The 24,766-nt window shown below is 40.1% G+C and overlaps 1 protein-coding gene across 1 annotated transcript in view; it reads right to left on the bottom strand.

The window, feature by feature from the left end:
- Positions 1–960: 960 nt before the first annotated feature.
- Positions 961–24,766, bottom strand: part of FDX1 (ferredoxin 1) — a 36,353-nt gene continuing 12,547 nt past the window's right edge. Inside the window, exons 3-4 of the mRNA XM_009006742.5 lie at positions 8,158–8,287; positions 961–2,064 (exon numbers count right to left, since the gene is read on the bottom strand). Coding sequence (XP_009004990.1) covers positions 1,950–2,064; positions 8,158–8,287 — 245 coding nt within the window. The 3' untranslated portion in view covers positions 961–1,949. The remainder of the gene's footprint in view (positions 2,065–8,157; positions 8,288–24,766) is intronic.

Raw genomic sequence — 24,766 nt, 5'->3', positions numbered from 1 at the left:
CCTGATAAAAGGATAATCATTTTGCTCTCTTGCTCTCACTCACATTGTTTTGCCCTTCCACCACCTAACGATGCAGCAAAAAGGCCCTCACCAGATGCCAAGCAGATGCTGGTGCCATGCTCTTGGACCTCCCGGCCTCCAGAACCATGACCCTCTTTTCTTTATAAATTACCCAGTCTGTGGTATTCTATTATAGCAACAGTCAATTAAGACAAGCACACTCTACCTAGAAAGCATTCAATAGTTATGGCCAAGCACAGTGGCTCACACCTGTAATCCCAGCATTTGGGGAGGCTGAGGTGGGGGGATCACTTGAACTCAAAAGTTTAAGACCAGCCTGAGAAACGTGGCAAAACCCCGTCCCTACAAAAAATACAAAAATCAGCCAGGTATGGTGGCCCGTGCCAGTAGTCCCAGCTACTCAGGAGGCTGAGGCACAAGAATCGCTTGAACCTGAGAGGCAGAAGTTGCAGTGAACTGAGATCGCACTACTGCACTCCAGTCTGGGTGACACAGCGAGACCCTGTCTCAAAAAAAACAAAAACATACCCAGTAGTTATTAAGCATCAAATGAAAATCAGATACTTCAAGTTCTTCCTAATCACTTTTTACATATAAATCAGTTTAAAATCTTACTTTCCAGAACTAGTCAGTTTAGTTCAAGCAAATTATTGCACATACATACATATTTTACCTTTTCCTAATAAAATGTGAATTCCTTGATGACACTCCTTGTTTCGTTCATCTCTGTGTCCATAACGGGCCTAACGCAATGCTGTATGTCAAGCATTGTACTTGACAAGTATTTATATAAATGATCAAGCTGCAATAATACACATGAAGCTAACTCAATTGTCCTGTAATTCACCTTTTTTCTACTAATTTGTTCTGCTCTTCCTCACAATTAGTCCAAGTTAGTTAAACTTTTATCATATTTCCAGAGACCATACTGTGTACCCCTTTGTTAACTTTCATGAATTTATTTATAGCAAAGATAAGAATACAAATGTCTTCCACACATACTTGGTAATCTGTGGTGCTCAGGCCACTCCCTCCCTCCTGGGACTGACACACACCGCAGCACAGGCTGGAGCTCCACCCTTGTGTGAGAGAACGGCGCCACCTGGGGCTGTGTGATATGTCAGCCCACTCATTCCCTTCTCCAGCTCAGGACAGAGACACATAATTCATTCATAAGGTTTCCATTCCGTTACAGGCAGAGATTTATAAATCAGCATTGTTATTCAAAGAGTACAAAGTTAAGCCATTCTTTTCAGAATAGAAAAGAATAAACGCATCCAATAGTCCTTCCTCTAGTTTAGTCAAAACAGAGATCGAACTTCTTTGGCAGTGTTACAATGCCTATGTTCAGACTTAAACTTCACAATCAAAATTTGGAAATATTTATGTATAACGTTAATAACTATCTTTGAAGCTAAGCAGTTAACTGAGCAATTCAATCATATTTAACTACTGCTATAAATAAGATAGTCATAATGTCTCCAGTTTCAGTCTGAACATATAACTTACAGTAATAAGACACAGGTTCTAGTACACATTTTCTAATTAGTGGTATAGCCCATTAAATCTCTGCCTTCACCCACATCAAACAAGAATAATATCTTTTTTTTTAACCTATCTTCTAGGTAAACAGATGAGATTATATGAAAACGTTTTGCTAAAGTCACTAAACATAAGGAAAAAAGAATCAGTTTTTTTTATCACATTAACTATTTTCTAATATTTGACTGACATTTTTGTAATATAATCAAAATAAAAACTGCATACTTTCAAGAACTACAAAATTCAGTAGTTATATGAGGTGAATTGAAATAGTAAAGCTAGGCATAATACAAAGTCCACTCATCCATGTTCTCATTTAATGATATTAAGAAATAATAATTATAAAAATAGGTAAAATTCCATGAAATTATTCCTATTTGTTCAGTTCAGGAGGTCTTGCCCACATCAACGGACTGTCTGGCATCAGCCACTGTTTCAGGCACTCGAACAGTCATATTGTCCATAGATTTTGTCAAGCAGATTTGGCAGCCCAACCGTGATCTGTGTGGAAAAGGAGGGAGGTATGGTTTAGCATTATGTATATATGATTCACAAGGCAATCCAGCTGTTTAAGACCGCCTTAGGGCCGGGCGCGGTGGCTCACACCTGTAATCCCAGCACTTTGGGAGGCCGAGGCGGGTGGATCACGAGGTCAAGAGATCGAGACCATCCCAGTCAACATGGTGAAACCCCGTCTCTACTAAAAATACAAAAAATTAGCTGGGCATGGTGGCACGTGCCTGTAATCCCAGCTACTCAGGAGGCTGAGGCAGGAGAATTGCCTGAACCCAGGAGGCGGAGGTTGTGGTGAGCCAAGATTGAGCCATTGCACTCCAGCCTGGGTAACAAGAGTGAAACTCCGTATCAAAAAAAAAAAAAAAAAAGACAGCCTTTATGTTTTCTTACCCAAAGCGGTCAGGGAACTCATTAACATTTTAAATTTCCTTTATGTCAAAACAGATATAACCAACCCTACCAACTGGAGAATAACAAAAGGTAAATAAATATGAACACAATAAACCTGGTGTGCTGAAGCTTCATTTTAGCCTTTAGTTCCTATTTTCACCAGACCACTACTTTTTGGTCAAAGGGCTGACAAGCAAGGAAACAATCAGAAGGCACAATGGTTATTAGCAAGGCCAAGAAAAGGATTCATCATTTCCTGGATGATTAGAACCACACAGACTGTAAAAGAAAGCTATACTTTTTAAAACCTTTAAAGGAAGAAATCTGGAATAAATGCACGGACTTAAGTCATCAATTCTAAGAGCATATTTTTTCTCAAATTTTTACCATCTCTGAAAATCAAGAGGCATCTTAAAATCAATGGAATCTTACAATCACTGCTACACTGTCGGGTAATGGTCATGTCACAGCTACAAATTTGATGACAATATTCATACAGGGGTCTCTTCAACTTAGTTATGGGAAGTATGTAAGTACCACATGTTGAATTTACTAATTTTCAAAATAAGTCTAAAAAGATTACAAAATGAAAACGAAGAAGAATACAGAAAGCAAGCAGTGTATAAATTTGGAATTAATAAATATTTGTCATTTTAAGAATTACTATAATTTCCTCTTTTTTACAGAATTACTACTAAATTTATTTTGTGTACATTTTCCTTTCTTTTTTTCTTTTTTCTTTTTTTTTTTTGAGACGAAGTTTCGCTCTTGTTACCCAGGCTGGAGTACAATGGCGCAATCTCGGCTCACTGCAACCTCCGCCTCCTGGGTTCAGGCAATTCTCCTGCCTCAGCCTCCTGAGTAGCTGGGATTACAGGCACGCGCCACCATGCCCAGCTAATTTTTCGTATTTTTAGTAGAGACGGGGTCTCACCATGTTGACCAAGATGGTCTCTAGCTCTTGACCTCCTGATCCACCCGCCTTGGCCTCCCAAACTGCTGGGATTACAGGCTTGAGCCACCGCGCCCGGCCTTTTTTTTTTTTTTTTTTTAAGAGAGGGTCTGGGTCTGTCACCCAGGTTGGAGTGCAGGGGCATGATTTCAGCTCACTGCAGCTCACTGCAACCTCCACCTCCCGAGCTCTGGTGATCACACCACCTCAGCCTCCTGAGTAGCTGTGACTACAGGCGTGCACCACCATGCTTGGAAACTTTTTGTATTTTTTGTGGAGACAAGATTTCACCATGTTGCCTAAGCTGTCTCAAACTCTAAGGCTCAAGTGATCCACCCGCCTCGGCCTCCCAAAGTGCTGGGATTACAGGCATGAGCCACCACAGTCAGCCTATTTTCTTTTCTCAGTAGTGATATATAATTCAAATCTATGTCTAGATAAGTCTAAAGAACTCTTTCAATATGCAGAAAATACGTTAAGTGATGACACTATGCCATACTTGAATTAGCAGTGCTTTTTTCTTCCTTAGTGGCCTATAAAAAGGAATGTTAATCTTACAATCAACATGTCTTCGATTTGAGGAAATGTGATATTCAGGTCTTGGTTTTATTAATGTATTCTTCAAGCATTTATTGAGCACCTACGGGCACAATACTAAATGTCAGTGAAAAAGAGCAACTCAACTCCATACTTTCTTAATGTCTTATTTTCCGGCCATTGGGATGCACTTAAAGAGACAGCATCAGAATTACAGCCAACGAGACCAGCAGGATGGAATCCAGCATTTAATACACAACTTGCTTAACCTAACAAACGCTGGTTTCCTAACCTAATCTTCAAGATGAGTAGGAGAAACCTCACAGGACTGCTGTTAGGATCGGTCGCTAATGCCAACATTAATGAGTAAACTTTCAGTCAAAGAGAAGAGATGACACACAGTCAGGTAGTTAACATGCGAGACCGTGGCAAATGCCAAATGGCTCTAAGAGGTCTAAGGAAAAAGCGCCTACTTCTGGCCACAGGAGGTGGTATCCACAGTGGGCTTTGAGGGATAGGTAGGATTTACTATTTACTATTTAATACAAGATAAAGAAGAAAAGTATGCGAGGCAAAGGCAACACAATGCAGAGACACTCAAGTCACCTTTAAGGCGAGATGGGTGTTTTAGCTTGGTTGCTGCACAGCACAAACAAGGACAAGGGGGACGATGGGCCAGAAAGGCGACCAGAGCCACAGGCAGCTGTGAATATCAGTTAAGGGGCCTGAGCTTTTACTGGCGAGCTAGGAGGAAGCACCAGGAAGTTCTGAAGTAAAGGAGTATGCTTACCCATGGGAAATACTGATTCCTAACAGAAAACATTCCCTCTACCAAGAGTTCTTCATTTGTAGAATTGGAACCAGCCTTGACAATACTCAATTATGCAAGAGAGAAAAAGTGGCAAGCCAATTTGGACAAATTCATTAGGACAGCAAGCCCTTGAGAGCCTGGTGGTTATTCTTGGTATTTCTATACAGATAGCAAGATGATGCTGGTCTTCAAGGAACTGTTACTTTAGTAAGGGAAAGAGATGGAAACAGTTATCAGTGAAACAGGGCAGGATATCACAAGTGTGGTGATAGAAGGACAATAGGTCTGTCATGGGAACAGAGAAAGACAGCACTAAAAGCTCCAACTCACTCTAGAAAATAAGGCGGTAGTGCGCTTCGTGGCTATTTTCTCACTCTCCTACTTATTCTATCTCCTTAAAGGTCTCTGGCTCCAAGATCCACCAGTATAGAAGGAGACAGAAAACAAGGTTCCCCTGATTTCACACTTTGAGTCCCACAACACTCTGACACTTCTGCCAACCTGGAAGTTATTTTCTCCAGTCTCTCTTGCTACATATTCCTGACAGTGAAAATATACCGGGTATCGGGTTTACTTTAGTTCTGGGGTTTAGTTTTCTTTTTCTTTTTTTGAGACGGAGTTTCGCTCTTGTTACCCAGGCTGGAGTGCAATGGCGTGATCTCGGCTCACCGCAACCTCTGCCTCCTGGGTTCAGGCAATTTCCTGCCTCAGCCTCCTGAGTAGCTGGGATTACAGGCACGCGCCACCATGCCCAGCTAATTTTTTGTATTTTTAGTAGAGACGGGGTTTCACCATGTTGACCAGGATGGTCTCGATCTGTTGACCTCGTGATCCACCCACCTCGGCCTCCCAAAGTGCTGGGATTACAGGCTTGAGCCACCGTGCCTGGCCTTTAGTTTTCAATTCAGAGAAGTAGCTTGAAATAGTAAAAGACCCAGGGCTTTGAATAGCTGGATTCAAATCAGGGTGTTACACACTAGCTGTGCAGCCTTAAGCAAATATGCAATAACTAAGCCTCATCTCCCCACCTACAATATGGTGATAGTACTGTCTAACCCTGAAAGTTAGAACTCATATTTAAGTGCCTAGGCATTACAGTAAGTTCCCAACAGATAGGCCAATATGATGGTAGCTACAATGCTAACAACTACCATTTAATGAATGCTTTCTCTACCAAGCACTCTTCTGAGAGCTTCACATATATTTCCTCATTAGCTCCACACAGCAATAATATGAGGTAGGTACTATTATTATCCTCATCTTGCGTATAAGGAATCTGAGACCTCTGTGTAGATTATCCATGGACACTGGTGGCAGGGAGCAATGACAAGCATCCATTGCAAACTCACAGGTAATTCCTGAATCTCCCTTTCCATCAACTGTTAATTCTGCAAACTGTTGGTGACCTCTATTGTGAACCTGGCATTGGAGATACAATGGTAACACAAAACATGGCTGTTCTTCTAATGGGAAAAGAGAGACAGGTAACCAGTATGAAGAAAAAAAATGAGGCTTTCATGTATCATTCATATATCAACAATCAAGGTTAAGAACAACCAATAAAACACCGAAGCCAGGTGTGGTGGCTCATGCCTGTAATCCCAGCACTTTGGGAGGCCAATGCAGGCAGATCACCTGAGGTCAGGAGTTCAAGACCAGCCTGCCCAACACGGTGAAACCCCATCTCTGCTAAAAACACAAAAATTAGCTGGTCATGGTGGCAGGTACCTGTAATCCCAGCTACTCGGGAGGCCAAGGCAGGAGAATCACCTGAACCCAAGAGGCAGAGGTTGCAGTGAGCCAAGATCGTGCCATTGCACTGCATCCTGGGAGACAGAGCAAAACTCTGTCTCAAAACGAAAAAAAAAATTATTGGAATGATAGTGTTTTTGCTTAAAAATTAAAAACATTTACATAGTATTTAACTTTAAAGTATGAATTATAAGGTTGAATTTCCTTATTCCTTTTCTGAAACTTTCTGATACCCTAAAAATAAGTTTACATGTGGTTATTAGCTTTGAACAAAATTCTTCCCATTCCAAATATGTCAGTGTGTTTTGTAAATGCTACCTGTGAAACTAATTATTCTCTTTCCCCCAAAGTATTTCTACTAAAACTCTGTGTACTTAAGAATACCAGCTATAAAACACTATAAAAGCTGTTCCTTGCTCTCTATTTTCTAGCACTAAAACTTGGAAATTTTATCATCAATATTCTTGCTGGCTTACATTTATCATACACCTTTTGTATCTCTTCTAAATGTAGCTCTCCCTTTTCCCTTTCAATTAGAATATTGTCTATTATATTATATGCATCTACAAATTGTATCTATAGAAAAGGGCAAGCGGTGAGCTATGATTTAACTCTCTTATTAAGAGGCACAATTCTCAGAACCTAACTAATATAGTTATTGGATTTAGTCTCTGTGTTAAGGGAAAAAGAAAGGAGGTGCTCATAGAGGACGTGGCAGTGAAGATGTGAGAGGATGGGCAGACAGTAGCCACATTCCACTCTGCTTTAGTGTCCAAAGAGATACTATGTTATCAGTTTCTCTTCCCAGGGTTATCAGTCTCACATTCACCAAGAGGGAAATAAACCATAAAAGGAACAAAATGATCCTTCTTCTCTAAATAAATTCAAATGACCTAAAAATGATTGTGAGGATTAAAATTCTAGCTATATAATATACATGAAATAAAACTATTTTTTAAAAATTACTTGCCATTAAGGTTACCAAATTAGAGTTAAACAGTGCCAACCTTGATTAAGTAATAAGCCCTCATTATCTTACCCCTTGAAGCAGTATATCAACTAGCTACCTTCCCTGACTCCAATCAAAAGACTAGATAATTTTTTCAAAAAAAAGGTATCACTTGATGTCACTTGCCACTGTAAATCTTTAATAACAATAAGAAGCTCTGATTAATGTACACTTAGAAAAATAATTATCCATTTTAACATAATTACTATTATATATTAAGTTTCTTTAAAAATTCTGTTCTCTCAAATAGGTAAAACTTTCCACTATAATTTGTTCACTTGTCAAGTCTGTCCTTCAAGAATACTATAAAATCATTAAGTTTAACTCCTCCCATCAAGTTGTGATAAATACTGGTTCCTGGAGTAAAAAGAGGATTTGTTAGGATCCAGAATTTATATTTCCAATACTTCCAATTAACTTTTTTCTTACTTTTGTAAAAAGTTTCATAAATTCTAAACTGTATAACAGTGAAAACAAAGAGAAATGCCACGTATCTGATACTCAAAATCTGTTATTTAACCTGGTAGAACATTATTCCATTCATGGGTCTGGTCTTACATAGAAAACATAATAAAATATCTATGTTCCCAGATTATTAGCACAATTGAAGCAGTCCAGAAATCTTACCTGTCTGTTAGTCCATATGCCAGATCGAGCATGTCATTTTCCTCATCAGTGATTGCATCTAACTTCTCAAATATGTGATCTTCAAAGATGAGGTGACAAGTTGAACAAGCCAGAGTTCCCTCACATGCACCTGACAAAAACAACAAACACTGAACATACTCCCTTCTACATCAGACACGATTCAAATCTGGTTCAGTAAAGGTTTCTAAATGTCAGAATCAGCATTAGAATACGTGAATGAGGCCAGGCACAGTGGCTCACAACTGTAATTCCGGCACTTTGGGAGGCCAAGGCGGGCAGATCACTTGAGGTGAGGAGCCAAGACCAGCCTGGCCAATATGGTGAAACTCTGTCTGTACTAAAAATGCAAAAATTAGCCAGGCCTGGTGGTGCACACTTGTAGTCTCACCTACTAGGGAGACTGAGGCAGAAAAATCACTTAAACTGGGGAGGCAGAGGCTACAGTGAGCTGAGGCTGCACTGCAGCCGGGCAACACAGTAAGACTGTCTCAAAAAAATGAAGTAAAATACATAAATGGAAGGTGAAAATGAAGAGACTAGGGGCAACGAGCCCCCCACCACTGCGCAAGTGTGTGCACATGCACACACACACACATGCACATACACACACACACACACACAAGTTTGAAATCCTTCGCATTATATTATTTCACAAAGGTGGTTCTGGCTTGGTGCTGTGAAGGAATACCTATGAAAATACATAATCCTAATAGCAGAGAGCTTACAAGTTAATAAGCTGAGACATGTATGCATATAAAAATGTGTGCATTCTTAAACTTATATAGTAATTACTTACATAATAGTCATGTAAGTTACGGTATATAAGAGGAACTAGAAAGCAATCAAACCTATCACTAAATCAAGGTAAATGTTCTTCCCTCTCAGTCTCTGCTTGTAATTTGGACAGAAGCAAATAAGTCATTTTAAAATGAGTCACTGCGGTTTTAAATAATCAGAATATTTATCCTGTTCTATTTCTTTAAGTCATTAATTTAACAGTTGTTTACTGAGTACATATCATATGCCAGACACTGTGACAAGAGAACTACAATGTCACCTTGTCCATCTAAACCAGGACGAATCTGCTGTCACATCCCTTTCCTGGTGTTACTTAGCCTTCACTTGAAAATCTCCTGACAAAGAAATCAACACCACATAAGTCAGCCAATTTTGCATTCAGCTGGCTTCCACCAAGCTCCAGTCTGCCACTCTGTAACTAGCACCTACTGGTTCAACTCTATCCCGTGGAGTTTAATCCTTCTAAAGGACAGCTTTTCATATATTTGAGATCATTCTTCCTTCTCCCAGCTGAGCATCCCCAGATCCTTCCGCTGCTTCTTACGTAACATTGTCCTAAATCTCATCCCTCAGGCCAGTTGGGCTTTTCTTAAAATATGGCATCCAGAACACATTTGTATCCCAGGGGAGGGCCTGACAACAGAATCGTGCAGAATCACAGTCTGGTTAAATCTGACTTTAAAAACAGTGATTTGGGTTTGTTTTTACACAATTTTTTAAAGCCACTGCACAATTTCAAAGACTGTAGCGTCCTCAGAGTAACTTCAGTTTGCTTTACATTCTCTTGTGGTCACTGAACACCATATGAAATATACAACACAACCACCATGAACAGCTGGTAACCTTCTTAATTTTCCTCTGAATGGATCATTTTAACTAGAGTTGCTCCCTCCTTACAATGTAAGCATTTGTTATTCATATTTTGCTGTTTAAAAAAAAAAAACAGGCCAGGCGCATTGGCTCAAGCCTGTAATCTCAGCACTTCGGGAGGCCAAGGCAGGTGGATCACCTGAGGTCAGGAGTTCAAGACCAGGCTAGACAACATGGTGAAACCCTGTCTCTACTAAAAATACAAAAATTAGCTGGGCATGGTGGCAGGCACCTGTAATCCCACCTACTTGGGAGGTTGAGAAAGGAGAATCAGTGAAACTTGGGAGGCGGAGGTTGCAGTGAGCTGAGATTGCACTACTGCGCTCCAGCCTGGGTGACAGAGTGAGACTCTGTCTCAAAAGAAACCATTGAGAGGTTTCTCTAAATCTTCATTTTTATTAAATCCAATTCAAAGCAATAGAAGAATTATGGGAGAGAGAGACCATATAGTGAAGTACAAGAGTTAAGAGCATGGGCTCTGGAACCAGACTTTCTCCCTTCAAACACAGCTTCCCTTTTTACTAGCTCTGACGCCTTGGGCTACTTTACCTTCCTTGTCTCAGGTTCCTCAAGAGTAACTATACTAACCTCACATAGCAGTTCTAAGAATTACACATGACTGCTTACTTAATATAAATACATACATATATATACTAGCAACCATGACTGGTAGCTAATGTGCACTATGTAAGTGTTGGTAATCATCGTTTTTATTATCTGGAAGTTACAGAAACTCTTAGAGTAATTCAACTTTATTTGTAAATGTAAGAGAAATTAAGAACTAAACCCAAGAAGTTAAATGGACTAAGGTAATCCTACTAGTTAGAGATGAGTTATGACTTCAACTTAAGTTTCCCAATGCTGTAGGCAACTAAGAATTATTGTATCACCATACAATACTGTAAGTTGCCTTACTTAATATATTAAATGGAGAGAAAAGGCCCATATGCCAATAAATCCCTCCTGAAAAACAAAGGATATTACTTTTTGCACCAGTGGCCAGTCGAAATGAAGAAGTACCATCCTGTTCTAGGTACTTTTGCATTTTTAGTAGAGATGGCGTTTCACCATGTTGTCCAGGCTGGTTTCGAACTCCTGACCTCAGGTGATCTGCCCGCCTCAGCCTCCCAAAGTGCTGGGGTTATAGGCGTGCGCCACCACACCCAGCCAGTGCTATGAGTTTTAATGCGTGTGTAGACTTGTGTAACCACCACACTCAGGATAGAGAGAAGCTCCCTCCATCTAAAACATTCCATTTTGCCGTTGCTTTGCTGTCACAGTCTCCCCAATACCTAACCCCTGGCAACCACTGATCTGTTCTCTATCACTGTAGTTTAGTCTTTTCCAGAATATTCATATAAACAGAATCATAGAGTGTATGATTGAAACTGGCTTCTTTCACTCAACACAATGCCTTTGAGATTCATCCGTGTTGCGTGTATCCATAATTTGCTCCCTTTCATTGCTAAGAAGCATCCCACTCTTTGAATGTACCATGGTTTGTTTCTAGTTGGTATACAGTGGTGTCACATTGTGACTTTCACACATTTCTCCAAGAAATTAAAGGTGTAAAATATCTTTTTTTTTTTTTAGCTTTGCATCACTTTTTTTCCAAAGCCACTTGGAAATATGGCATCACCATTAGTCTCCTGTCCATCTACAAGAAAACTCTAAACAACACAGTCGTTCATATGTACAAGTTCAGGCCCAGATGCCCTTCAATGTATTTTTCTGAGCTTATTTGCCATCTCTACACTGGCCTTGGTGAAGTGTCTGTTCATATCTTTTGCCATTTTTTAATTGGGTTGTTTTCTTACTGTTACGTTTTGAGAGCTTTTTACATATTCAGGATAAAAGTCTTTTCACTGGATATGTGATTCGCAAGTATTTTCTCCCCATCTGTCGTTTGTCTTTTCATTCTCTTAACAGTGTCTTTGGAAGATGAAAAGTTTTCCATTTTGATGAAGTCTAATTTATATATTTTTTTCTCATGCATAAGAAAAAATTGGAATTTCACAGTCATGTCTAAGAATTCTTTGCCTACCTATGCACAGGTCCTAAAGATTTTTTCTTGTTCTTTCTTTTAGGAGTTAACAGTTCTAAGCTCCACATTTAGATCTAAGTCAATTTTGCATTAATGTTTTTATAAGATATGAGGTTTAGGTTGATATTCCTTTTTTTTCCCCACATGAATATCCAATAGATTCAGCATTACTTGTTGAAAAGAATACCCTTTCTTCACTAATTGCTTTGTACCTTTGTCAAAAACCAATTGGCCATTGCCAAGAGGTGGACACAACCCAAATATCTCTCAAGTGATAAAGAGATAAAGAAAATGTGGTATCCCTCCATAAACTGAAATATCTGGCCACAAAAACATGACGTATAATACCAAAACACAGATGAATGCTAAAAACATTAAGTGGAAGCCACTCACCATGATGTGAAATGTACAGAATAGACAAATCTACAGACACAGAAAATAGTGGCTCCTTATGGATAGGGAAATGGGGGATTGGGAGGTGCTACCTAAAGAGTAGGGGATTTCTATTTGAAGTAATGAAAATGTTTTAAGGTGATGCTGCACAACTCTGAATATACTAAAAAAATTCACTATATACTTTAAATAGGTGAGTTATATGGTATTTGAATGATATTGCAATAAAGCTGCTACCAAAAACTGCCCATATTTTTATGGGTCTGTCCCTGAACTCTTTATTCTATTTCACTGATCGTGTGTTTGCTTGTCTCTCAGCTGATAGTATACTGTCTTCATCACTGTGGTGTTGTCATAAGACCTGAACTGTACTTCTTCTAACTTATTCTTCTTTTAAAATTATTTTGGATATTGTAGTTTCCTTGCTTTTCCATAAACATATTTTGTTGGATTTAAATCTAAAATTTTCATTTCAGGAAGCTATTATAAATGGGTTTTTAAGTTTCATTTCCAAACATTCACTGTTAGGTATATAGCAATACAATTGATTTGTGTGTGTGTTGACCTTATATTCTAGGACCTTGCTAAACTCACTTATTGTTTCTAAGTATTTTTTGTAGATTCCTTGTGACTTTTTTCATAAACAATCTAAAACCAGTTTCATTTTTTCTACCTAAGTGCCTTTTCTTTCTTTCTCTGGCCTTGATAACCTGGTTAAGACATCCAGTGTGGTGGTAAACAGGAGTGGGGAAAGTAGACACCCTTGCCTTGTCTCCAGTTTGAGAGAAAAGACATTCCATTTTTCACCATTAAGCACAATGTTAGTTATAGAGTTTTTTGTAGATTTCCTTTATCAGTACCTTATTCTGCACAGAGTTGATGTGGCAGCGCCTTATTTCCAGTCAAAACATGAGAACTGCCACCAATTCTCTCTCTCTTGACATAGAGAGTTCACAGCCATAATGAACATCCTTACAGCTCCCACCTGCCCTAGAGCCACAGCCCCAGGTGCCAAAGGTTATTTGCAGAAACAAAGTAGATGAGATTGTTGTTAGGCCTCATCTTCTAAGTCTTCTTCAGCATCACAGAATTCCCAGGCTCCTATCTACCACGGAATCTTCTGCACTGAGAATCACCCATGTATATATTCCCACTATCAGACTCAGGTGCAACATGGAGAAAGGAGTATCTGTTTTTTGTGTGTATCTCTGTGTGTGTGTGTGTGTGTGTGTGTGTGTGTGTGTGTGTAGGGTGGGTCCAGGGAATTAAGATATTCTTGATCTGGGATTTGAAGGTACAGGTTGGGCATGGTGGCTCATGTCTATAATCCCAGCACTTTGGGAGGCCACAGTAGGAGGATCTCTTGAGGACAGGAGTTCAAGACCAGCCTGGGCAACACAGCAGGATCCCATTTCTACAAAAAAATTTAAAAATTAGCTGCGTGTGGTGGCGCACACCCATAGTCCCAGCTAGTTGGGAGGCTGAGACAGGAGATCACCTGAGCCCAGGCGGTCAAGGCTGCAGTGAGCTATGATCATACCACTATACTTCAGCCTGGGTGACAGAGCGAGATCCCATCTCTTTGTTGTTGTTGTTGTTTGTTAAGTTCTGGGGTATATGTGGGTTATGTGCAGGTTTGTTACATAGGTAAATGTGTACCACGGTGCTTTGCTACACCTATCAAACCATCATCTAGGTATTAAGCCCACCATGCATCAGCTCTTTTCCATAATGCTCTCCCCACTGCACCCTCCCCCTGCAGGCCCCAGTAAGAGTTGTTCCTTCCCCTGTATCCACATGTTCTCTTTGTTCAGCTCCCTCTTAGAAGTGTGTTCCCTTCTCGGTGTCCATAGGTTCTCTTGGTTCAGTTCCCACTTATAAGTGAGAACATGTGGTGTTTCGTTTTCTGTTCCTGCATTAGTCTACTGAGAATAACGGCTTCCAGATTCATCCATATCCCTGCAAAGAACACAATCTAATTCCTTTTAGGGCTGCATAGTATTCCATGGTGTTTATGTACATTTTCTTTATCCAGTCTATCACTGATGGGCATTTGGGTTGATTTTGTGTCTTTGCTATTGTGAATAGTGCTGCAATGGACATATACATGTATGTATCTTTGTAATAGAATGATTTCTATTCCTTTGGGTATATACCCAGTAATGAGATTACTGGGTCAAATGGTATTCTCAGTGCTTTGAGAAAATCTTTTGAGGAACCGCCACAGTGTCTTCCGCAATGGCTGAACTAATTTACATTCCCACCAACAGTATAAAAGTGTTCCCATTTCTCTGTAACCTCACCAGCTGAAACAACCTCATCTATTGCCTCTTGACTTTTTAATAAAATCACCATTCTGATTGGTATGAGACCCTGTCTCGAAGAAGAAGAAGAAGAAGGAAGGGGATGAGGAGCAGGAAGAGGATGAGGAGGAAGCAGCAGCAGCTGTAGTTACAAGAGTTAGAGGGTGCAACGCATTTCCTCCCAAAAACCAAGCTGCAAATGGTGATTAAGTCAGTTGTGAAGAAATAGGTTCTCTGTGTTGGTTCAAAAATTTAGCCAACGTTATTTTTATGGGAAAACAAATTCTAAATAACAAGTACCTGACCTGAAAATAGATATGGAAACAAAACCTGTTTACAAAATGGGGAGCATTTTTTATTTTGCTTTTCACATACCCCGAGAACCCTACAAAACCAACAGTGGAAGATAACCTGTGAAACTGTAAGAGAATAAAGGATATAAAAGTAACAAACAACAACTACAAGACTAAAACTTGCAGCTGGTCACAAGATGGGTATCCTAGTAAATGATGCACAGGAAGGAACGGGGTGCAAAAGTTATATAACTTGTTATATACACAGCCCAGAGTAATATTGGTGGCTGTCAGCTGTTAGCGTCTTTCTAAGTGGTTGGTTATATAAAAGTAAATGAATAGGGAAAATATGTATGTATATGTATATATATATATATGTGCATGTGTATATCTATATGGATATATACATATATGTAAACACAAAGTGATCACATTTTATGAGAAATGCATTCTCAAAGATTTTGAAAATTGTGCAAGTCTCATATTTCAAGAATTATTTTCTCAATGAAACAAAATAGAAAAGTGGATTCCTAATGTTTAAAAATCTAAAATCCTCAAATATTTTTGTTTTAAAATATACTTAGGTAGAACAAATGTTTGAAGTAAAATTCTTTTTTTTAAAATTTATTTATTTTTTTATTTTTTGAGACAGTTTCGCTCTTGTTACCCAGGCTGGAGTGCAATGGCGCCATCTCGGCTCACCGCAACCTCTGCCTCCTGGGTTCAGGCAATTTTCCTGCCTCAGGCTCCTGAGTAGCTGGGATTACAGGCACGCACCACTATGTCCAGCTAATTTTTGTATTTTTAGTAGAGACGGGGTTTCACCATGTTGACCAGGATGGTCTTGATTTCTCGACCTCGTGATCCACCCGCCTTGGCCTCCCAAAGTGAAGTAAAATTCTTTACATTACTATGCCCACCTTTCAAATAATCAAAAATACATTATGCCTTACAGCAGGAGTTCCCAACCCCCAGGCCACAGGCCACAGGCCACACAGTAGGTGAGCAGATGGCGAGCAATGGAGGCTTCATCTGTATTTATAGCCACTCCCCATTGCTCACATTACCGCCTGAGCTCCACCTCCTGTCAGATCAGAAGCTGCATTAGATTCTCACAGGAAAGGAGGCGCAGAAAGAAAAAAAAAGGATTCTCGTAGGGGAGAGAACCATATTGTGAACTGCGCATGGGAGGGATCTAGGCTGTACCCTCCTTATGAGAATCTAATGCCTGATGATCTGTTACTGTCTCCCATGACCTCCAGATGGGACCATCTAGTTGCAGGAAAACAAGCTAAGGGCTCCCACTGATTCTACCTTATGATGAGTTGTATATCATTATATGGTACAGCACAATAATGATAGAAATAAAGTGTGCAATAAATGTAATACACTTGAATCATCTCAAAAACCTCTTGACACCAACCTCGTCCATGGAAAATTTGTCTTCCACAAAACCAGTCCCTAGGGCCAAAAAGGTTGGGGACTGCTGCCTTAGAGAATAGAACGGTAGTTACCAGAGGATGAGAGTGGGGGTGAGGAAATGAAATGAGAATGTGCTGCTCAAAGGGTACAAAACTTTCAGTTAGGAGGAATGTGTGTTTAAGATCTCCAGCACAGGCTGGACATGGTGGCTCATGCCTGTAATCCTAGCACTCTGGGAGGCAGAGGCGGGCAGACTGTTTGAGGTCAGGTGTCCAAGACCCACCTGACAATATGGTGAAACGCCATCTCTATTAAAAATATAAAAATTAGCAGGGTGTGATGGTGTTTGCCTATAATCCCAGCTACTAGGGAGGCTGAGGCACAAGAATCACTTGAACCCAGGAGGTAGAGGCTGCAGTGGGCCACCATCATGCCACTGCACTTCAGCCTAGGTGACATAATGAGACTCTGTCTCAAAAAATTAAAAAAAAAAAAAAATCTATAGCACAGCATGGTGACTGCAGTTAATAATGCATTGTGTATCTCAAAAGTTACTAACAGTAAATTTCATGTCTCATCACAAAAAAATAAGTGAGGTAAAGGATATGTTAATTAGCTTGTTAAACATTCCACATTATATACATATATCAAAACATCACACTGTACCTACCCTATAAATACATACAATTATGATGTGTCAATTAAAATTAATAACATACTTCATGCCTTGGCACAGATAATAACCTGATTCAGGAACATGTTACAGCCACCCTATTAGCCCCTGGTGCCAGCATGTTAGCCCCCATCGTGGCTTGGTTATACAACAATTTTCATGAACTTAAAAGTATATACCCTTCAGTACTGCTTTGCTTTTGTTGACATTCTGGCTAACCATTCAGAGTCCTTTCTCGTAAATTAACAGTAATATGCATCGTGACAGCTTTTTGGCTTTCTTCCTAGCATTTTGTTACCTCTAACCTCTGTTCCAAAATAACTCATTTTCAGATACATTTTTCAGCATTAGCGCTTAATGCTTGGCTGAAATGAGACACAGGCTTTAAAAATGATTTTAAATTATAACCACAGTTCAAAATATCATCGCCACAGTTAAGAGAATCACAGACATTCAGATGTCTGTAAAGGGCGTTGTTTACATGCTGCTGACAAAGGAAAGCAGGGATTTCTTTACCAGTTGAATGGGTCCATCTTTAGCTGCAGTAACAAACATAAAATTTACAACTTGCAGCCTGCCAGCTTAAAATTGTAGGATTCCTGACAACAGTTTTGGTTTTCACAGTACTTCTGATGTTGCCAGAGGAAGAATCTCAATACCGTTAATCTGCACAATTTCAAATATGCATACCAAATTATACAAAGAATAGTAAAGCATGCTTACTAATTTCGAGGTTGGTGAACTCCTGAACCAAGTTTTGTTTTTTTAAATAGGAATAATGATGGTAAGCACTTGTGCAATTCCTCAGAAACCCTAGCTGTGAAATTAACTCCCAGAGAAAGCCAGATCTCTGCAGACTGTTGCTCCTCCTTTCACGTAACTTGAGTGTTTGCCAATAGGAAAAGAGATCTCATGTGTGTGCATTGCATATTAATACCATTTTGCATATCCACTACGATGCTGACAACACGGATTGCCCACCCAACACCTAACCCCTTTCCCAAACAAAAGTCTAGATGATGGCTGCATGGGAATATTATATATTAAAAATGAAATTATGTGTAAACATAAAATCTAATTTTCTAGAGTAAAGATTGATCAAGCATACTCAGAAATACATTATATCAATAGGGACTCAAGTGTGAGGGGAATAATATAAGCTTATACAAACACAATTAGGTTCTTCCTATTTGTACAATTCCCCTCAAAACAGACATATGAGGAAAATAGTTAATATAGAAGAAAAGAGACCTCTTGAGAGTCAACTAGGTAAGTTGAACCACAGATGTGTAACCGCCCCCTAGTGACAGAATATTATGATACACTCCGAAAACATACCTGCATCATCCAAAAGATCTATATTAATATAAAAGTTGGCAATGAGAATGTTTACGTTTGAACTGTTTCCAAAATCTATGACTGTCCCATTTTATTCATTTGTTCACTCATTACTTCATACACAATGAGGAATAAAACAGGAATAACTTTATCCCTCATCAGTCTATCGGGAGAGAAACACAAGAAATATATCATTTCTAAACTGTGACAAATACTGTGAAACAAAAGAACAGGATGCTGAGGAGGAGGATAACGGGTTCCAGTAACAAGAGAAACCCTACTTTGGACTGTATGTCTGGGCAAAGCCTTGCTAAGGAAGCCTATAAATTGAGATTTGACAGATGAAAAGCTAAATTTGGGGGATGGGAGAGAGAGGGATGTGTCTCAGGGAGAGGGTAAAGTATATACAAAGTAGGAATTTTGGGTGAGTTCAAGCTCTTGAGAAAGGGCCAGTATCACCAAAATGAGACAAAGAACAATGAAGGGAAAAAAAAAGAGGAGAGTGGTAAATGGGGCCAGAACATGCAGCCTTTTCCAGTTGGGAATACGAATTTTATCCTAAGTGCAAAAAAAGTCACTCACGATTTTTGGGTTTTTTGGTTGTTGTTTTTTTTTCTTTGAGACAGACTCTTACTCTGTCACCTAGGCTGGAGTGTAACGGCGTGATCTTGGCTCACTGCAACCTCTGACTCCCAGGTTAAAGCAATTCTCCTGCCTCAGCCTCCTGAGTAGCTGGGATTACAGGTGCATGCCACCACACCTGGCTAATTTTTGTATTTTTGTTTCCACCATGTTGCCCAGGCTGGTCTCCAACTCATAACCTCGTAATCTGCCGGCCTAGGCCTCCCAAAGTGCTGGGACTACAGGCGTGAGCCACCGTGTGCAGCCCACTCATGGTTTTTAATCACGGGACTCACATGTCATTTCTGTTAGGACAAATCACTCGGCTGCTAGGCTCTAGAACAGAGCAAGTTAGCACAGCTCTAGATGCACAGTGGCTGGCCAGCCCCACGTGCCGACTTCAGGGATGGAGCCAACAAGACATACTGGAGAGGAATACCGAAGGCACACCTGGCAGGTGTCAATGGACTGGATGTGGGGTGGGGGAAAAGAAGAAGGAATGGTGCTCTCCAGTTTCAGGTTCCAACAGCTGGGTGGTGCTCATCACTGAGACAGGAAAGACTCAAAGAAGGACAGGTTTCGTCAGGAGGAAAGAAATCCAAAGCTGTTTTAAATATGTGAGATTTCCAAGAAGAGATGTAAAACAGGAAGTTAGATCTGTAAGTCAGGGCTCAGAGGAGAGGCCTGAGCTAAGGACGTAAATTTAAGAGTTTATCAACATCTAGAAAGGATCTAAGGTCACAGAATGGATGAGATCACCCAGGGAGAAACCGTAAAGAAACTAAGTACTTTGGTTTGCAGCTGCGGTCATCTGCGAGTATGACTTCTGACAAGTGCAGTATTTAGAGGGGCTCCTGCATTTTGCCTTAGGAAATAATGAAACAGCTGCCCCATAATGTTGCAGTAATAAGCTCTTCTTTATAACGATAACACCTCAACCTTCCTGATTTTATTTCTTTCATCTTTATTCTAGAGAGAGGCTTAGGCTTACCTCTATCTTTAGTGAACATAGTTTAGCTTACTTATCTCAAGCTTATCTTTACATATCAGTATTTGTGGACATGTCAGGATGCTTGATCTTTAAAGCTTTTCTTCTAAGTCTGAATATGTGCATTTCTATGATACCAGTAGAATTCTTATGAAAGTACTAAAAATTATATTTACATTAAATTTTCTATATTTCTGAGGTAATGGGAAAAAAGATTATTTTGGTGCTTATCACTGTGTGATGACATGAAGTGTTACATTCTTTTTAAATGTATTTTTAAAATTCGCTATAATGAACAATAAATATGGATTAATGCCTGTGTTAACAATGTTAGCTAATATTTAGCACTTGCTTGATTTAGTCATTTGATCTTTACGGCAACTTGATAAGGCAGACATTAGTATTATCCCCACTTTACAGATGAGAAGATGAGGTATGAGTGGGTTAGCCCCCAACCCAAGGTCCCAAAGCTGAAAAGGTGCTAGAGCCAGGAAAGAACCCCAGGCAGGAAATTCTTCTATTCCAACCAATGACTTTCAAAAACACTTTGTTTAACTGTGACTCACAGTATGAATTTCATTTTACATCATGACCCAGTACACACAGGCTTCGTAAAATAGCTAAATAAACATTTCATAATACGCTTGTAAACGATAGTATGTTTTTATATGTTCTGTTCTTTTTGATTTCTTTAAAATGCTAGTTGGGAGTGACTAAATTGATTTCAAAATGATCCAGTAATGTTTGCCACCTGCAGTTAAAAAAAAAAAAAGTACTGTAATATATGGTCACAAGTGATGAAGAAAAAAATATTTTATAAAAAGAATACTTTCAACTATTAAGATCATAACACTTACATTTTAATTTAGAAGAAATTAATGTAAAGCAATCCATGCAAATTATTTATACGAAAAACACTTTACACTATTTTGAGAATATGTAGCTTCATGTAAGACAGCAGTTGGAAGCCATTTAAGTAAATGTTTAAAATTTTCATCTTCACAATTTTTATCAAATGGGACATTTAAAGAGCTTTGACTAACCTACGAAAATAAACAATACCTCATCAGAAAAATGGGCAGATAATACTGCCCAAAGCAATTTACAGATTCACACAATTCCTATCAAACCACCACCATCATTTTTCACAGAATTCTAAGAAAAAAACTACTCTAAAATTCATTTGGACTTGAGGCAGGGTAGGTCAGCCCCAAAACTGGGGCTTAGCCCAAGAAGGTTCTTGGCTTTGCCCAGGAGAGGATTCCGTGCAAGTGAGCGGTGTAAAATAGAAACTCTCACTGAAGTGGCAGCGTACGGCAGCAGCAGAGGTGGGACTCCTGGTGGAGCAAGGCTGCCCCATAGGCAGCGTGCCCAGAGTAGCAGCTCAGAGGCTATTCTGCAGTTTTCTTTTTTTGTGTTTTGGGGGTTTTTTTTTGAGACAGTCTCGCTTAGTCACCCAGGGTGGTATGCAGGGGCACAATCTTGGCTCACTGCAACTGGGAGTAGCTGGGGTGTGTGCCACCACACCCAACTAATTTTTGTATTTTTAGTCGAGACAGGCTTTCGCTATGTTGGCCAGGATGGTCTCAAACTCCCTACAGTTATATTTCTGTCCAGTTTTAATTAGATACAAATTAAAGGGCAGAAATTTGCAGAAAAATGATAGTAACTCCCAGGTGGTTGGGCCATTGCCATGGAAAGGGGCAGTAACTTCCAGGTGTACCCACGGCAATGGTAAACTGACATGGCCCAGTGGTGGTCATGTCTTATGGAAAGCTGCTTCTGCTCTGTCCCTGTTTTAGTTAGTCTTCAAATTGGTCTGGCTCTAAGCCCCACCTCTGGAGTTGAGTCCCAGATCCTACTAAGAACCAAAAAAGAAACCAAATAGACAAAGCAGTTTTAAAGAAAAAGAACAAAGCCAAAGGCTTTGTTATTTCATACTACCAGACTTTAAACTATCCTATAAAGCTACAGTAATCAAAACAGCACAATACTGATACAAAGACACATTGACCAATGGAACAGAATAAAAAACTCACAAATAAAGGCACACAAAAACAAGCAATGGGAAAAGGACTCCCTATTCAATAAATGGTGTCGGGATGGCTAGCTAGTCGTATGCAGAAGACTGTAATTGGACTCCCTGCCTTTCACCACATACAAAAATTAACTCAAAATGAATCAAAGATTTAAATGTAAGACCTCAAACTATAAAAAACATAGAAGACAAACAACCAAGGAAATTCTCTTCTAGACATTGGATTGGTAAAGGATTTTTGACTAAGTCCCCAAAAGCAATTCTAACAAAAGCAAAAATTGAGAAGTGGGAACTAATGAAGCAAAGAGCTTCTAGATAGCAAAATAAATTGTCAACAAAGTAAACAGGAACCTACCAAGTGGGAGAAAATATTCACCGACTATGCATCCCACAAAGGTCCAATATCCTGAGTCTACAGGGAACTTCAATCGACAAGCAAAACACAACAAGCAAAACACAACCTCTTTAAAGAACAAGCAAAGGACATGAACAGACACTTCTCAAAAAAAGCCATACAAGCAGCCAACAAACATGAAAAAAATGTTCCACATCACTAATCATCAGAGAAATGCAATGAGATACCATCTCACACCAGTGAGAAAGGATATTAGCTGTTGGCCAGGTGCAGTGGCTCACACCTGTAATCCTAGCACTTTGGGAGGCCAAGGCGGGTAGATCACTTGAGGTCAGGAGTTCAAAACCAGCCTGGACAACATGGTAAAACCCTGTCTCTACTAAAAACATTTTTTTTAATTAGCTGGGCATGGTGGTGGGAGCCTGCAATTCCAGCTACTCAGGAGGCTGAGGCAGGAGAATCACTTAAACTAGGGAGGTGGAGGTTGCAGTGAGCCAAGATCTTGCCAATGCATTCCAGCCTAGGCAACAAGAGTGAAACTCCATCTCAAAAAAAAAAGGATATTATTAAAAAGTCAAAAAACAACACAGTATGTTAAATGGTGTGGAGGGAAGGGAAGATAATCTAAAACTAATTGTCTTTTTTTTATACAAGAGACGCTAGTGCTGAAATCTTCACATAATTTAAAAGTTAAGTTGAGATAAATTTCTTACACACACAAAAAAAAAAAGGTACGGGGTAGGGCAGGGAGGAGTAGAGATGAATTTTCACCACCTATAAACATCAGCCATTGAAGGTTGATGTTTGTGCCACAGTTCTGTGCCTGAAACTATGGGACTAGTTGTATTAGTCCATTTTCATGCTGCTGATAAAGACACACCTGAAACTGGGTAATTTATACAGGAAAAAGCGTTTAATCAACTTACAGTTCCACAATGGCTGGGGAAGCCTTACAGTCCTGGCAGAAGGCAAGGAGGAACGAGTCATGTCTTACTTCCTTTTTTTTTTTTTTCCTCCAGGCCTAGCTACATACATTGGCTCCTTACAAGTCACATCTTACATGGATGGCAGCAGGCAAAAAGAGAGCTTGTGCATGGAACCTCCCCCTTAGAAAACTGTCAGATATCATGAGACTAAATCACTATCACAAGAACAGCATGGGAAAGACCTGCCCCCAAGATTCAATTACCTCCCATCAGGTCCCTCCTACAACACATGGGAATTCAAGATGAGGTCTGGGTGGGGACATGGCCAGACCATATTATTCTGCCCCTGGTCCCTTCCAAATCTCACGTCCTCACATTTCAAAACCAATCATGCCTTTCCAACAGTCTTAACTCATTTTAGCATTAATTTAAAAGTCCACAGTCCAAAGTCTTATCCAAGACAAAGCAAGTCCCTTCTACCTATGGGCCTATAAAAATCAAAAGCAACTTAGTTACTTCCTAGATACAATGGGAGTACAGGCATTGGGTAAATACACTCATTCCAAATGGGAGAATTTGGCCAAAACTAAGGCTCTACAGACCCCATGGAAGTCCAAAATCCAGTGGGGTAGTCAAATCTTATTGCTCCAAAACGGTCTCCTTTGACTCCACGTCTCACATCCAGGTTACACTGATGCAAGAGGTGGGTTCCCATGGTCTTGGGCAGCTCCGCCCCGCTGTGGCTTTGCAAGATTCAGCCTCCCTCCCAGCTGCCTTCATGGTCTGGCATTGAGTGTCTATGGCTTTTTTAGGTATACAGTACAAGTTGTCTGTGGATCTACCATTCTGAGGTCTGGAGGACAATGACCCTCTTCTCACAGTTCCACTAGGCAATGTCCCAGTAGGGACTCTGTTGTGAGGGCTGCAACCCCACATTTCCCTTCTGTACTGCCCTAGGAGAAGTTCTCCATAAGAGCCCTAACCCTGCAGCAAACTTCTGCCTGGCAATCTAGGCATTTCCATACATCCTCTGAAATCTAGGCAGAGGTTTCCAGACCCCCCAGTTCTTGACTTCTGTACACTGGCAGACTCACCACCACATGGAAGTTGCCACGGCTTGAGGCTTCTACCCTCTGAAGCCATGGCCTCAGCCCTATGTTTGTCCCTTTCAGCCATGGCTGAAGCAGCTAGGATGCCGGGCACCAAGTCCCTAGGCTGCACACAGCAAGGAGGCTCTGGGCCCGGCCTGTGAAACCACTTTTCCCTCCTAAGCCTTTGGGCCTGTGATGGAAGGAGCTGCCATGAAGATCTCTGACATGCCCTGGAGACATTTTCCCCAGTGTCTCGGGGATTAACATTCAGTTCCTCGTTCCCTTATGCAAATTTCTGTAGCCAGCTTGAATTTCTCCCAGAAAATGGGATTTTCTTCTCTATCGAATTGTCAGGCTGCAAATTTTCCAAACGTTTTTTATGTTTCCCTTTTAAAACTGAATGCTTTTAACAGCATCCAAGTCATCTGTTTAATG

The sequence above is a fragment of the Callithrix jacchus genome, chromosome 10, assembly GCF_049354715.1.
Source record: "Callithrix jacchus isolate 240 chromosome 10, calJac240_pri, whole genome shotgun sequence".
Lineage (NCBI taxonomy): Eukaryota > Metazoa > Chordata > Mammalia > Primates > Cebidae > Callithrix > Callithrix jacchus.
The sequence above is the reverse complement of the archived record's forward strand: the minus strand, read 5'-3'. Positions and strand labels throughout refer to the sequence as shown.